Here is a 16,682-nt window from a genome sequence, read left to right as displayed (position 1 = left end):
TTTTTGTTAATCATTTTTATTGGCAAGGAAAAATGCACATATACAACATGCAACATCGGGATCACCCCTTACAATGTACATCTTCATGTATAAAACCTCAGATAGAAATAACCAGGGCTTTTTTTGAGGGGGTACTTGGGGGTACTGAGTACTGGCACCTTTTCCATTGTCTGCTAAAATTGACCCATGGTCCCCAAGTTTTAATGAAAGAGCTTAGGCTCTACACACCAATTCTGCCTTGTCATAGATTCTGTGATTAGTTTCAGGGGGCCTGGCTATTGTGGGGTGGGTCCATCAGTAATCACCCCACCCCTGAAGGGTGGCCTGGCATTTGAGTACCAGCACCTTTTTTCGTTATAAAAAACACACTGGAAATAACCATCCAACTTATACACCTCCCTTATTATACAACTTGCCTCGTACACGGTTTAACAGAAAACATTGACCCAAAATCAAGTCAAGTAGGAAGGATCATTAGCAGCCAACACCCTCGTTGTTCTCAACAATAAAATTATTGTTACAAAATTTGTTTTCTTTTATTTATATTTGTTAACTTCTAAAGTGGACTAACACTGTTACCGCATTACTTTGGGCCCTGTTTACTAAGATGTGCTAGCGTTTTTAAGCGCACACTAAAAATTAGCACGCACTAATGCTAGAGACACTCATAGGAATATATAGGTGTCTCTAGCATTAGTGTGCACTAAAAATGTTAGCATGCCTACAATGCGTCAGGGCCCTTTATCCTAAATTAAATGTAAAATTCTTTTTTGTTACTGCTTTCCTGCCTTCTTTTAACTCTCTTTCCAAAGGTCTCCTGTCCATGTGTCATTTTTTTCTCTTCTGTCTTCTTCACTTCTTCCACTATAACCAACTCCAACACCAATTTGTTCCAGCTCTGTGGGTGATGTGGGTGCTTGAGCACCCCCAATATTGAGCAAGCCCTGTGTGTCCAGGGAGGGGTAATTTCTATTGGATTTAGCATCCCCAATCATTTTGAAAAGTTACTACTACTACTACTTATCATTTCTATAGTGCTACTAGACATACGCAGCGCTGTACACTTGACCCCTATGTCCCCACCTATTCAGTCTTGCCCAATTTCTCTTATTCTCCCCAGCCTATAGCCTCAGTCTCTCTTCCTGCCTTTATCCAGTATTGCCCCATCTCTCTGTCACTCTCTGTCTGTCCTTCCCCTCCCATCCAGTCTTGACTAGTTTCTCTCTCCCTTCCCACCTATCCAGTCTTGCCCAATTTCTCTCTCTCCCAGTCCATAGCCCAGGGAAGACTGAGAGTAGCCTGGGCCCCCTGCCTGGCCACTGCCCAACACTCCCCAACCACCACACTGCTGCCCCTCTACTGCCACAGCTGACGCCCCCAGTCCTACCTGAAGGGCCCTTTGGGTCTAGTGGTCTCTGTAGGGGGGGAGCATGTTCTTTCCTGCCCGCTGTGCTGCCGCTATTCCCCTGCCTGCCAGCAGGAAGTCTGTGTCGCCATTTTTAAGGTACGGAAGTGTCAAGCGGGGGGAATAGCAGCAGCACAACAGGCAGGAAAGAACATGCCCCCCCCCCCCCCACAGAGGCCACTAGATCACCAGTGGCATGTCTTTAAAGGTAGGACCAGGGAGGACTGTAGTGTGCAGCGGGCATCTAGGCCCTCGGGCAGTGTCCAGTTGCCCAAATGGTCTGTCCACCCCTGCCATATCCTCTGCTTTTCTGCCCCTTTTTATCCAGTATTGCCCCATCTCTGTCACTCACACTCTCTCTCTCTCCCTCTCCCCACCTATCCAGACTTGCCTAATTTCTCTCTCTTCCCTCCCATCCACTGTGCACCTTGGGAGACAGGTGGAACCCAGCTCTCTGCAGCACCGCTAGTGCTTCCTGCGCCCATCTCATAAGTGTACATCAGAGGAGGCAGGCCTGGTGCAGGAAGCAGTAGCGGCGCTGCAGAGAGCTGGGTCCCACACGTTTCCTATGGTAATTTATTAGTGCGAGCCCGGATGTTCGGGCTGTATCTGCTGCAAGCCGTGTCTGACATCACTTGGAAATCCTGTAAATCCTGAGGCGGAGAAGAAGAGAGTTGGAAAATACTTTTTTTTTATACTTTCCAAATTTGTACTTTTTTAATAAGTACAAAAGTATAGCTTAAATATAACTCATTACAAGTAAAAAGTATTGCAAAAATTTTTTTTACAAGTAAAAGTACTACCAATTGTACTTAAGTACTTTAACAAATCCATAATGTAGTGAAAAGGCAGTCAAGTGACCCTACACGAGCTGCGTTTCAGCAAAACAGCCTTCCCCAGGTCAAATCAGTGAACTCCACTACTTGGGCATGCAATTAAGCTACTAAGTAATAAATTTAAAACAAACCAGAGAAAATATTTCTTCACTCAATGTGTAATTAAACTCCAGAATTTGTTGCCAGAGAATGTGGTAAAAGCAGTTAGCTTAGCAGGGTTTTTAAAAGGTTTGGATAATTTCCTAAAAGAAAAGTCTATAAGCCATTATTAAGATGGACTTAGGAAAATCTACTGCTTATTTCTAGGATAAACAGCATAAAATCTGTTTTACTATTCTGGGTTCTTGCCAGGTACTTGTGACCTGGACTAAACATTGTTAGAAACAAGATACTGGGCTTGATGTACCTTCAGTCTGTCCCAGTATGGCAACACTTGTATTCTTATTATCTTATGTAATGAATGCATTTGCAACAGCCCCAAAAATCATCACATATAATTTGTGGTCCCCGGAGGACAGAAGAAACCCCCTGAAAAGCATCCAGTCAACTGGAGAGCCAGGGTGATAATCTCCAGGACTCCCAAATATATCTCATGTACTAATTTAAAAAAGGCCTTAACTGAAAGAGAAGCCACATCTGTCAAGTAAAGCACATCTGTCAAGCTAACACTTTATCCTTATCTGTGTCTCTATAGATCATTCAAAGGTACGACATCATTCTGATCCAGGAGGTCCGAGACACTGATCTGAGTGCTGTGAAGAAGCTGATGGACCATCTCAGTAGGTACTGTTTCCTCAGAGAATCTTATTAATAATAATAATAATAATAATAATAATAATAATAATATTTTGCAGCCTCTTCCAAATAAACAGGATCTTGTCACAACACAGTTCAGGCAGCTGATAGTTTCCAAGTTTTATTTATATCTGATATACTGCGAAACACCACACCTTCACAGCGGTTTACAATTGAAACTAGATAGATGAAGCCAGAATAGTAGAAAAGAAATAGGATTTACATTACATTATATAAGGATTTATAGCCTGCTTGTACCTGATTAGTTCTAAGTGGATTACAATAACAGTAGACCAGACATTATCTGACTACATTACCTTCCAAGTAAGTGAAAACCACAATCAGACTAATTTAACATGATTTCAAGTTAAATTTACAAAATAATACAGTTTTTAATCCTTTTCTGAAGTCCAAATAGTTAGAAGAGACCGAAATAATTTCAGCAAATTCTATTCCATGCTAAGCAGCTTGATATGAAAAAAGAGAATCAACTATCTTTAATCTTTTTTTAGCTTTTATAGAAGGAAAGCTAAAAAAAAAAGTTAAAGACCTTAGAATGATGGATTTGTTTCGTATTCACCAGCAAAAAGTGCTCATACAAATATGCTAGTGCAAGACCAAACAAAATCTTATAACAAAGACAAAAATATTTGAATTACACCCTGGCTTCCATTGGAAGCCAGAGTAAAATAATATCCTAACCTGAAATACTGCCAAACTTTTTAAGTGAAAAAATTAATCGAACTGCCACATTCTGAATAGTCACATTCTGAATAGTTTGTAGCTTCTTCAACAGACACTTGGAGGAGGCAAGATATGCGAGGTTGCAATAGTCCAATTGCAATAAAACAATTGGGTTAATAATCTAAACTGATCCATACTCTTTGGTATGGGTAATAGGGTACGGACTGTGAATTCCACACCTTGTCATCTGTCTCTCCAGTCCTTAATGAATGTAATTAATCTACAAAACAGCATCCGAGAAAAGGAATGTTTTCAAGCCTTCCTAAAATGTTTGAAAAGAAGCCTCTAATCTTAGATGATGTGGAGGGGCATTTTTGAAAGGGACGTCCAAGTTGCGATTTGGAGGTCCATGCAAAATGGCTAAATGTAGGGGCAGGGAAACCCGTATTTTTGAAAAAAGATGGACGCCCATCTTTCGTTTTGAAAATACCATCAGAGACGTCCAAATCCTTAAATTTGGGAGTCCCTAGATTTGGACATCCCTAGACAGGGAAGTTTCTGACTTTCGGCGATTTTCGAAACCAAAGACGTCCATGTCAAAAACGGCCAATTGCAAGCCATTTGGTCATGGGAGGAGCCAGCATTTGTAGTGCACTGGTCCCCCTGACATGCCAGGACACCAACCGGGCACCCTAGGGTGCACTGCAGTGGACTTCATAAATTGCTGCCAGGTACATAGCTCCCTTACCTTGTCTGCTGAGCCCCCCCAAAACCCATAGCCATTACGGGTGAAGGGGCACCTAGATGTGGGTACAGTGGGTTTCTGGTGGGTTTTGGAGGGCTCGCTTTAACAGGTAGGGGGGATGGGCCTGGGTCCGCTTGTCTGAAGTGCACTGCACCCACTAAAAACTGCTCCAGGGTCTTGCATACTGCTGTCAGGGAGCTGGGTATGACATTTGAGGCTGCCAAAAAAATGTTTTTTTTTTGGGTGGGAGGGGGTTGGTGACCACTGGGGGAGTAAGGGGAGGTCATCCCCGATTCCCTCTGGTGGTCATTTGGTCAGTTGGGGCCCCTTTTTGAAGCTTGGTCGTGAAAAAAAAGGGACCAAGTAAAGCCGGCGAAATGCTCGTCAAGCCTGGCTTTCTTTTCCATTATCAGGCCATCTCGTGAGCACGCCCCCGTCCCGCCACTACCCTACCGACACGCCCCCTTGATGTTTCGCCGGCTCCGCGACAGAAAGCAGTTGAACCTGGTCAAAATCGGCTTTCAATTATACCGATTTCACCGGGTTCAGGAGATTGCTGGCCATCTCCCGATTTGTGTCGGAAGATGGCCGGCGATCACTTTCTAAAATGAGCTGGATAGCCATTTTCCAAATGATGCACAGAAGCAGTCCCGACCTATTACAGGGAAATTTTAATGGGCGGTCAAGAGTTGTTGGTAGTGGTTGGATCTCACTTTTATAAATGGACTATATAGTATCTCTAAGGGAGGTAGGAAAGAAAGAAAGGCTGTGCCAGTCCAGCTGATATGCCCTGAGCTCTACTGCAGCAGATCTGGTGTAAAAGCGCCTTTCAGTAAGCAGTGGCAGTGATCCAAAAAGTGTATGCATATATGAAAGCCGTGTGTACCACATGCTGTTTGAGCATGCGCAGAGCAGCTAGGCTTAGCGATTGGCTGTTCTGCACATGCACTGCTTAGCAGCTGGTTGAGCAGCTCACTGTTTTTGCAAGCAGCTCATTTGCATGCAATTTCCTTTGGGAATCACTCGCTATTTCCACCTCGGTAATTCTTACCGAGGTGTAAATAGCAATCAGTGCCTTATAGGGACTCTTGTGCATCTCTCTCTAAGTGCCAATATTCAGCACTTAGGGGTCCTGAACTGAAAAATGGTCTGCAGTAGTGTAGGTGTGAGTTTTGGGTGTGCGCAGAATCATTTTTCAGCGCACCTACAAAAAATGCCTTTTTAAAATTTTTGCCGAAAATTTTGGGTCTCAGACCTTACCACCAGCCATTGACCTAGAGGTAAACTCTCACACAGTAACTGGGCAGTAAGGACCTATATGCGCAAAATGCCACTTGGCGCACATCCAAAACGCACGGCCGAAAACAAAAATTATTTTCTAGACGTGAATATCAGAAGTGTGCCAAAAATGAAATTACAGCAAGATCCAAAAAAGATGGGAAGAAGACTCACGGCGGAGGGTCAAAGATGGCAGAGAAGTGTGCCCCTTCATCGCCTATGGTGGGATCTGCTTGGGCTTCAGAAATTGTTGCAGAAGTCCGACTGGCCATGGAACAGGCCATGAGTACACAACTACAGCAAATTATTGATAAACTAGATGGCGTGGAGCATCAGTTTCCTACTCTCACCAAAGATCTATAAGAGGCTCAACAGAGAATAGGAGAGATTGAGACGTCTCACGAATCAGCCTTGGAAATCAAGTGTCTTCAGGAGACTGTAGCTTCTTTGGAAGAAAAGGTTGATGACCTGGAAAATCGCTCTCGCAGGAACAATTTGAGATTGGTTGGAGTAGCGGAATCGGTGCAAGATACTGAACTAAGGGAATTCCTGGAGACATGGCTCCCTAGGTTCTTGCAACATCAGAGTACTGCAGGCTCTATACAGATAGAATGTGCTCATTGGATAGGGCTCAAAAGATCAACCCAGGATCGTCCTAGAGTAGTCATTCATCGGCTACTTCATTATCACCACAAGATGGAGATATTGACCGCTCTCAGAAGCGGTAAAACCCTGGCTTATGAAGGCCACAAGATTTTATGCTTTCAGGACTACTCCACCAAGGTCTCTGTGCAGTGAAAGCAATTATCTTCAATTTGTGAACGATTACATAAATTACAAATACAGTTCAGTCTTTTATACCCAGCTAAGTTGTGGATCCACTACAACGGACTTGTACATTACTATAACACAGTGGCAGTGGCTCAGGCCTTTGTCAATCAAATGGAGTGAAAAAGCCCCAGTACATCTAAATGACCTTTGAGACTTTTAGTGTATTAACTCGGACATCTGGGGCGCAGTGTTTTGGAACATTCTTGAGCTCATATTTCTTAGATTAATAGAATTTGAATGAGAAGGAAATATCTGTTAGATTGTTAAAGGTGCATAAATTGTGTGTGTGTGTTTTTGTCCCTCTATCTTCTTCCTCTCTTCTGAACTGAGCACTGTAGTCTGGGGAGCAATGTGTGACTGTGGGGGGGGGGGGGGGGGGGGGGGGGGGGGGGGGGGGGGGGGGATGTCAGGAACCTACCTAACATTTTGTTTGGCATACACCAGAAGGGGTCTGAGGACGGGGTACGGAGGTCGAGCATTTCAGATGCTCTTTCGGAATGGGGTTGGGGATGAGGGAGGGAGAGAGGAAGGGAGGAGGGAAGAGATGGCTGAGTACTTTATGGAGAGGAGTGGGAAGGAGGTGATTGGCAGGGAATCCTAGACCGCAATTCGGGAGTATTTACACTGGATGACAATAGGATTGGGGTGGTGAGAGTACTGGCTGGGATACACTTATCGTCCAGTAAGAGTAGGTATCACCTTTTGGATAATTTGTTTACTGCTATTACATAATGGCACTTAAAGTAGCAACTTGGAATGTAGGAGGTATTTCCTCACCTATAAAATGGCAGAAAATCCTTCAGGCACTCAACACTACTACTACTACTTAACATTTCTAGAGTGCTACTAGGGTTACGCAGCGCTGTACAAATTAATAACTAAGGACGGTCCCTGCTCAGAAGAGCTTACAATCTAAAGGACGAAATGTCAAGTTGGGGTAGTCTAGATTTCCTGAGTAGAGGTGTTGTGATTAGGTGCCGAAAGCGACATTGAAGAGGTGGGCTTTGAGCAATGATTTGAAGATGGTGTCCATTGCTGTACTTTAGGAAACACATCTGGATGCCAAAGAACATCAAAAGCTCTGTCGCTGGTGGGTGGGATCTTATTTTGAATCCCTGGCTCAAGCCAGAAAGGCAGGTGTCATAATACTAATTAGGAAAGGGATTTAGTTTACTACTCATAAAATAATTCATGATGATGTGGGTAGATTTTTGCTGGTTCATTTAACCATTGAACGCCAAACCCTTACTTATCTGTAATGTTTATGCTCCAAATATGTATAGCAAGATTTTCTATAAGCAGATCTTGCGTCATCTTCAGAGCTTTGATGGGGTTTCATTCTTGATAGGAAGAGATTTTAATGAAGTGGGGGACCCAGAGTTAGATAGATCACATGGAAAATTGAGAGGTTCTACCCATGAGTCACAGGGTACTACATTGATGAATGAGATTCTGGATTTGGTGGATGTTTGGCACATGCTGCATCCGTTGGACCGAAATTATACCCATTTATCTCAGGCACACACCATTATGCCCCGGATTGATTACATGTTCATCTCTCGCTCTCTGTTTACAGCTATAAGGGAAGTGGAGATTGGTCCCATTAAAATCTTGGATCATGCTATGGTGACTGCATGCTTAGAATTTCCTGGGGCATCTCCCCGCTGCTACCAATGGAAGTTTCTTGCTCGACTTTATGGGGATGGGAAATTTCAATCTCCTTCGCTTGGAAAGGGAAGTAACACGTCTGAGACATGCTTATGGGATTCACCATAACACACAGATCAGAACTCAGCTTTTGGAAACCAACATACCTTAAATGAGTTGATTCATTATAACACCCAAAAATCGTGCATTTATTTCAAATATCAGTTGTACAAACATTCAAACAAGAGTGATAGATTGTTAGCCCGCTTAGTCCATCCTCGTCAGGATCCCTTCAAGATAGAGTCCTCGCATTCTGCCAGTGAGGTTTTGGTAAACAGGGATACTCAAATTAATTGTATCATGAGAGATTATTATTCTCAATTATATTTGTACCCTAACCCTCCCCCGTTGGAGAGTTCAATGTATCTTTCTGGCCTGAATGTCAACTGACTAGACCCAGACAGCTTGGCTATACTTAATGCTCCTTTTACAGAGGAGGAAATATCCTGGGCAATACAACAGGGACCCCTAGATAAGACCCCTGGACCAGATGGCTATAGAGGAGAATTTTATAAGATGCTGAGAGGGGAGGTTGTCCCACCATTGACATCTATGTTTAACTCTATAGTGGCAAAGAGACAACTGCCTGAATCTTTATGGCTAGCACAGATCATCGTTCTACCTAAACCAGGTCGTGACAAGTAGAAACCAGAGTCATATAGACTGATTGCGTTGCTTAATTATGAAGCTAAATTATTTGCGAAAGTCCTGGCAAATCGGTAATCTCGTATACTTCCTGATATGATCGAGGAATCCCAAGTGAGCTTTGTGCAAGTCGGCAACATTACTAAAATATGCGGAAGATTCTGGCTACCCTAGAGACAGTGGCTGGTCAAGCTATTCCCTCCATGTTGATCAGTTTTGATGCCAAAAAGGCATTTGATAGGGTGGTCTGTGACTTTCTATTTGGTGTTTTGGATGTCTATGGAATATGCGGTTATTTTCAGGAGGCGATTCGAGGTTTGTATTATTTCCTGCAGGCTCAGGTGTGGGTAAATGGACTGCTATCCTCACCATTCTCCATATATCAAGGTACTAGACAGGGTTGTCCGCTATCCCCTCTCTTGTTTGTTTTTCCTTGGACCCCCTGATTCAAGACACTCAGGAATCCAGATATACAGGGTATTGAACTGGGCACTGACACCTTTAAAATAGCAGTATTTGCTGATGATTTACTATTTCATGTGATTAATCCTTAAGTTTCAGTTGGGGCCTTGCTAGAATGTATGACAGAGTTTGGGGACGTTTCTGGTTTTAAGTTAAATCTTGACAAATCAGAGGCGGTGCAGAGGCAAGGAGGTCAGGGTGTAGGTTGGCATGGACGCTTTCCGTTAAAATGGGCTGGTGATTCTTTTTGTTTTCTGGGGGTGCAGTTGGCCATGGAGACTTCAAAGCTGTATCGATTAAATATTGATAGGTTGTTACAAGACACTAAGCATTACTTTGAGAAATGGAGCCATCTACCCATCTCACTAATGGGTAGGATTAATCTTTTCAAAATGATAATTTTCCCTCGTTGGCTCTATGTTCTGCAGGTTTTGCCATTGCATTTGTTACGAAAGGATTTACAATTAATAAACAGGCTATGTCGGAAATTCCTCTGGGGTGGAAGGAAACCAAAAATGCACTTAGAATATCTCTATGATAATTGGGCACTGGGAGGTTTAGGACTACCTTGTATTAGGCGTTATAATCAAGCTTGTCTTCTGCGACACCTCAGGGAGTGGTTGTTTGATACTGAGCAGTTCACTCCAACGCGCTGGGAGAGGGCATTGTATAACCCCTGGCATTTAAATTTTCTTCTGCAAGCCAGGTCTAAAAGTCTCCCTTCATCCTGTCATAGGAGTATATTGTTACAGCCTTTGAGGGGTATTTGGCAGATTCTCTTGAAGTACTGGATTCAAAACTCGAATGTTAGCAATCTGTTACCATGTCAGGGTAATGCTGATTTTAGTCCAGGAATGGAATCAGGTTTATTTAGAAGATGGTCCAAAAAAGGTATTGTCTTGATTGATCACTTTCTCAATGAGGAAGGGGGCTTTTATAGTTTTCAGGACTTACAACAGAGACTTTCCTTAACTCACAAAGACCAATTTGCTTATATACAGCTACATCATTCATTACTGCTCTAGTTTAGACCAGGATGCTTTGCATGCAAAGTTGGATCAGAAATGTTGTGCTTTTTTGCAAGGGGATGTTTTTGGTTCGGTTTCAGTTTCTGGCCTACACAGAGCATTTGATTCTCTTCTTCCACCCCCCGGGGAGTATGGCCCACTTAAGGAGGCTTGGAGTGAAAACCTTGGGTATGAACTGAAGGGGGTGGATTTCTTAAAATTGATAAAGGCTATTCCGAAGCAGGTTAGTAATGCTGAACTTCAGGAGAGTCAACTTCACAGGGCATATATTTCACAATCTCAGGCAGCTAGAGGAGAATGGGTGGCTGTTACTCAATATCCCAAATGTCAGCAGGGGGATAATACTTTTTTACTTGCCCTTTCGAGATGTGGAGGTGCTCAAGCTTTTTGGAGATCCATTCACAGATATTTAGGGACTCTGTTTGGACAACATGTAATCTTTTCTTGGAAAGGAGTCTTGTTGAATAAGTGGGAGGCTTATGGGATCTCTGACAAAAATTCATGTTTGTTACTCAGCAAAGCTTATATACTGGGAAAGAAATGCGTACTTAAGTACTGGATGCAGGAAGCACTTCCCTCCTTCTGGCATTGGAGAAACAGCTTGCATGAATTAATGGTCTGGGAAGCATAGGCAGCTCAGATTTCCCCAAGGAGAAGAAGAGCCTTCCTGTCTATCTGGGACCGTTACCTGCAAACTATTTTTCATAAGGCAAGAAAGGCTGTATTAAATAGGTTCCCAAGTGTTCCCTAAGCTCATAAAGTTAGTAAGGGTATTTTTGGGATTCTCTGCCAGGATTGGGTTGGGGGGAGAAATAGATGTTATTGTTCCATGGTGACCTAGGGTCAGTGGCGTTCCTAGGGGGGCGGCGCCCCGCCCTCCCCCCGGGTGCAGCACCCCCCCCCGATGCAGCGCGGACCCCCCCGGGTGCACGCCATTGGGGGGGGTGCCGCATCGTGCGCCTGCTCAGAGTTCCCTGACTTTGCGCGTTCGCTGGAGCTCCCTCTGACCCGGAACAGGAAGTAACCTGTTCCAGGGCAGAGAGAGCTGCAGCGAACGCGCAAAGTCAGCAAACTCAGAGCAGGCGCGCGCCGCGGCACCCCCCCAGCGGCGTGCACCCGGGGCGGACCGCCCCCACCGCCCCCCCCTTGGTACGCCACTGCCTAGGGTCATAAGAGTCCAGACAACGGGTCACCTTAGTTGTAGTTCATAGATAATGGTTAAGGTATTGTGGGATGGGGTGCGACTTAGTAAGTCAGGATCACAAAAGGTTTTTTGAGTGTTTATTGTTCTGTATTAGTTTGACATTTTTTGCCTAAAATAGTTGTTTATAAGCTTGGCAATTTTATCCTGTCTAGATTCCTTATAAAATCTTGGAATCAGATGGGCATATGGGCTGGGTGGGTGGTGGAGAGTTTGGGTAGGAATAAATCTTGTAAAAAATATTGAACAACACATGTTTCTGTTGGATTAGTGTATCTTTATTTATTTGTTCAATAAAAATTGTTTACAGTTAATCTCAGTTATACAAACATGCCTGCTTGTGCAGCATATGGATATACACAGAGGAACCGTCAAAACAGAATAACCTTTCATCAGTCATAGTAGTAATTAGTTCTAAATCGTAACCAGTGTATCATTTCCAGGGGCTAGTTATAGGGACACCATAGCATGTGTTGTATTGGTGCTGAGATTTTTTTAAACCTAGTAAAGGGCCATCAAAACAGACATCATGTTATGACAAACCAGGTGCTCAGCATTCAGAGTTTTTATTTTTAATTAAAAAGGGGTTTTTTAAAAATCTTAATTAGGTTAAAACCAGGGAGCATTTAAAATCTTTTTTTCTGTGTGTAGATCAAAAGAGAAAGATGATATGTAGGACCATGCTCCTTTTTTTTTTTTTTTTAATTTCTTTATTGTAATATGAAGTCAACCATAATCCATACTACAGCACATATTAAAAAAAAGACATTTTTCTCCAACATTGAAATCCAAACATGTGAAATATATCCTATAGCACTACACAATTAAACTTCATAACTTTTTGTTTTCCCACCTTTGTTCCTCTACCCCCTTGGAGTAGCCCCCCCCCCCACCCCCCTTTCCCTACCCGCCCTCCCCCTCCCTTCTAGCCCCAGCACTTATCCCGGATTGCCTGTTTCAAGACCCTGATTTGAGAACAAGGAGAGCGCCCTTCCCCAAATATTTCGGTACTGCCGCTTGTCCAGAGACACAGCACCTTTGTGTGCACGGAGCACCCAATTCGCCATTTCACTCATATTGGTCTTCCACATGTCCAAAGGCGGGGGCTCTGCAGCAACCCAGACTTGCAAAATGCATTTTTTGATTAATACCATCGCTAACAAAACAAATGCTCTCTGCGCCGCCCCCAACCCCTGCTCTTTGAGTGAATCCCCACACCCCATTAATGTAACTGAATACCTCCACTCCAATGTGCATTGCAAGATGTCCTCAAGGGCGCTCAGTGCCCCAGACCATAATGCATACAAAGAAGGGCATTCCATAAACGAGTGTACAAATGTACCCACTCCCTGCCCACACTTATTGCAAGTTGCGTCCTCCCACATCCCTAATTTCTTACCCCTCTCTTTAGTGATGTGAACTCGATAAAGTATTCTACACTGTATGTCTTGTAAAGAGGCATTTGGGGTTAATTTATGCAGATTTCCAAAGACCGCTCTTAATCGGTCCACTGAAATTTCCTCCACCATGTCCTGACTCCACAGTTCCGCCAGCCCGACCAAATGCTGTCCTTTCAGATAGTCTCTGATCACTTGACTCCACCGTGCAAGTCTATTACAGCGGGACGGCATCTGTAAGAATATTTGATCTAATGTAGTAAAGCGTGTCACTACTTGACTCCTACGTTCTGCACTCAATACATAATCCCTTACCTGAAGATATGCAAAGAATTGACAACCCGGAATCTGCAACTCGTGTTTAACCGTCTCAAAAGTTGGAAACGCATCCTCCCCCACCTTCCTGAATTGGCCTATGAATCTACATCCCTTCTCTCACCATGTTTGAAAAACCGACGCTCCCTCTTCTGCAGGAAAAGCCAGGTTCCCCACTAGCGGCATAAAAGGGCTAACCCCTTTAACCACTCCGCCCTGCCCTCTCCACCACCGCCAGGCCCGCTGTAATGTCGCCACGTATGGGTTCTCCACTATCTTTCTAGCCCCTTGCACTGCCCATGATTCTAAAACAATAAATGGGTCATTCGGCCTACACCAGCTCTCCCAAAAACCCGACATTGCATAAAAACCCTCTTCGGATGTCAATTCATGAATCCATCGCAGCAGCGCTGCCACGTTATACAGTGGGGGAAATAAGTATTTGATCCCTTGCTGATTTTGTAAGTTTGCCCACTGACAAAGACATGAGCAGCCCATAATTGAAGGGTAGGTTATTGGTAACAGTGAGAGATAGCACATCACAAATTAAATCCGGAAAATCACATTGTGGAAAGTATATGAATTTATTTGCATTCTGCAGAGGGAAATAAGTATTTGATCCCCCACCAACCAGTAAGAGATCTGGCCCCTACAGACCAGGTAGATGCTCCAAATCAACTCGTTACCTGCATGACAGACAGCTGTCGGCAATGGTCACCTGTATGAAAGACACCTGTCCACAGACTCAGTGAATCAGTCAGACTCTAACCTCTACAAATGGCCAAGAGCAAGGAGCTGTCTAAGGATGTCAGGGACAAGATCATACACCTGCACAAGGCTGGAATGGGCTACAAAACCATCAGTAAGACGCTGGGCGAGAAGGAGACAACTGTTGGTGCCATAGTAAGAAAATGGAAGAAGTACAAAATGACTGTCAATCGACAAAGATCTGGGGCTCCACGCAAAATCTCACCTCGTGGGGTATCCTTGATCATGAGGAAGGTTAGAAATCAGCCTACAACTACAAGGGGGGAACTTGTCAATGATCTCAAGGCAGCTGGGACCACTGTCACCACGAAAACCATTGGTAACACATTACGACATAACGGATTGCAATCCTGCAGTGCCCGCAAGGTCCCCCTGCTCCGGAAGGCACATGTGACGGCCCGTCTGAAGTTTGCCAGTGAACACCTGGATGATGCCGAGAGTGATTGGGAGAAGGTGCTGTGGTCAGATGAGACAAAAATTGAGCTCTTTGGCATGAACTCAACTCGCCGTGTTTGGAGGAAGAGAAATGCTGCCTATGACCCAAAGAACACCGTCCCCACTGTCAAGCATGGAGGTGGAAATGTTATGTTTTGGGGGTGTTTCTCTGCTAAGGGCACAGGACTACTTCACCGCATCAATGGGAGAATGGATGGGGCCATGTACCGTACAATTCTGAGTGACAACCTCCTTCCCTCCGCCAGGGCCTTAAAAATGGGTCGTGGCTGGGTCTTCCAGCACGACAATGACCCAAAACATACAGCCAAGGCAACAAAGGAGTGGCTCAGGAAGAAGCACATTAGGGTCATGGAGTGGCCTAGCCAGTCACCAGACCTTAATCCCATTGAAAACTTATGGAGGGAGCTGAAGATGCGAGTTGCCAAGCGACAGCCCAGAACTCTTAATGATTTAGAGATGATCTGCAAAGAGGAGTGGACCAAAATTCCTCCTGACATGTGTGCAAACCTCATCATCAACTACAGAAGACGTCTGACCGCTGTGCTTGCCAACAAGGGTTTTGCCACCAAGTATTAGGTCTTGTTTGCCAGAGGGATTAAATACTTATTTCCCTCTGCAGAATGCAAATAAATTCATATACTTTCCACAATGTGATTTTCCGGATTTAATTTGTGATGTGCTATCTCTCACTGTTACCAATAACCTACCCTTCAATTATGGGCTGCTCATGTCTTTGTCAGTGGGCAAACTTACAAAATCAGCAAGGGATCAAATACTTATTTCCCCCACTGTATATGCGCAGGTCTGGTAACCTAAGACCTCCCTGTCGTCTCTCATGAATAAGTTTCCCAAATGCTATCCGAGGTCGCTTTGCGTGCCATATAAACGTGCCAACAAATGCTCTCTGCGCCGCCCCCAACCCCTGCTCTTTGAGTGAATCCCCACACCCCATTAATGTAACTGAATACCTCCACTCCAATGTGCATTGCAAGATGTCCTCAAGGGCGCTCAGTGCCCCAGACCATAATGCATACAAAGAAGGGCATTCCATAAACGAGTGTACAAATGAACCCACTCCCTGCCCACACTTATTGCAAGTTGCGTCCTCCCACATCCCTAATTTCTTACCCCTCTCTTTAGTGATGTGAACTCGATAAAGTATTCTACACTGTATGTCTTGTAAAGAGGCATTTGGGGTTAATTTATGCAGATTTCCAAAGACCGCTCCTAATCGGTCCACTGAAATTTCCTCCACCATGTCCTGACTCCACAGTTCCGCCAGCCCGACCAAATGCTGTCCTTTCAGATAGTCTCTGATCACTTGACTCCACCGTGCAAGTCTATTACAGCGGGACGGCATCTGTAAGAATATTTGATCTAATGTAGTAAAGCGTGTCACTACTTGACTCCTACGTTCTGCACTCAATACATAATCCCTTACCTGAAGATATGCAAAGAATTGACAACCCGGAATCTGCAACTCGTGTTTAACCGTCTCAAAAGTTGGAAACGCATCCTCCCCCACCTTCCTGAATTGGCCTATGAATCTACATCCCTTCTCTCACCATGTTTGAAAAACCGACGCTCCCTCTCCTGCAGGAAAAGCCAGGTTCCCCACTAGCGGCATAAAAGGGCTAACCCCTTTAACCACTCCGCCCTGCCCTCTCCACCACCGCCAGGCCCGCTGCAATGTCGCCACATATGGGTTCTCCACTATCTTTCTAGCCCCTTGCACTGCCCATGATTCTAAAACAATAAATGGGTCATTCGGCCTACACCAGCTCTCCCAAAAACCCGACATTGCATAAAAACCCTCTTCGGATGTCAATTCATGAATCCATCGCAGCAGCGCTGCCACGTTATATATGCGCAGGTCTGGTAACCTAAGACCTCCCTGTCGTCTCTCATGAATAAGTTTCCCAAATGCTATCCGAGGTCGCTTTGCGTGCCATATAAACGTGCCAACCACACTACGATACAGAATTTCTTCCCTTTTCCGCACCCACAATGGGAGCATTTGTAACGGATATAAGAGCTTAGGCAGCACCACCATTTTTACCAAAGCAATTCGTCCTAAAAAATTCAAAGGCAGCTCACTCCAGTTATGACACAGCTTTTTCACCTCGTCC

General features: G+C 44.4%; 1 protein-coding gene across 1 annotated transcript in view; it reads left to right on the top strand.

Annotated features, from left to right (window-relative positions):
- LOC115476776 (deoxyribonuclease-1-like) overlaps positions 1-16,682 on the top strand; it is a 102,115-nt gene that overhangs the window by 37,833 nt on the left and 47,600 nt on the right. Inside the window, exon 4 of the mRNA XM_030213356.1 lies at positions 2,936-3,024. Within this exon, the coding sequence (XP_030069216.1) occupies positions 2,936-3,024 (89 nt within the window). The remainder of the gene's footprint in view (positions 1-2,935; positions 3,025-16,682) is intronic.

This window comes from Microcaecilia unicolor, chromosome 8, assembly GCF_901765095.1.
Source record: "Microcaecilia unicolor chromosome 8, aMicUni1.1, whole genome shotgun sequence".
Classification (NCBI taxonomy): Eukaryota; Metazoa; Chordata; class Amphibia; order Gymnophiona; family Siphonopidae; genus Microcaecilia; species Microcaecilia unicolor.
Note: the sequence above shows the minus strand (reverse complement) of the source record. Positions and strands in the feature narration are given on the sequence as shown.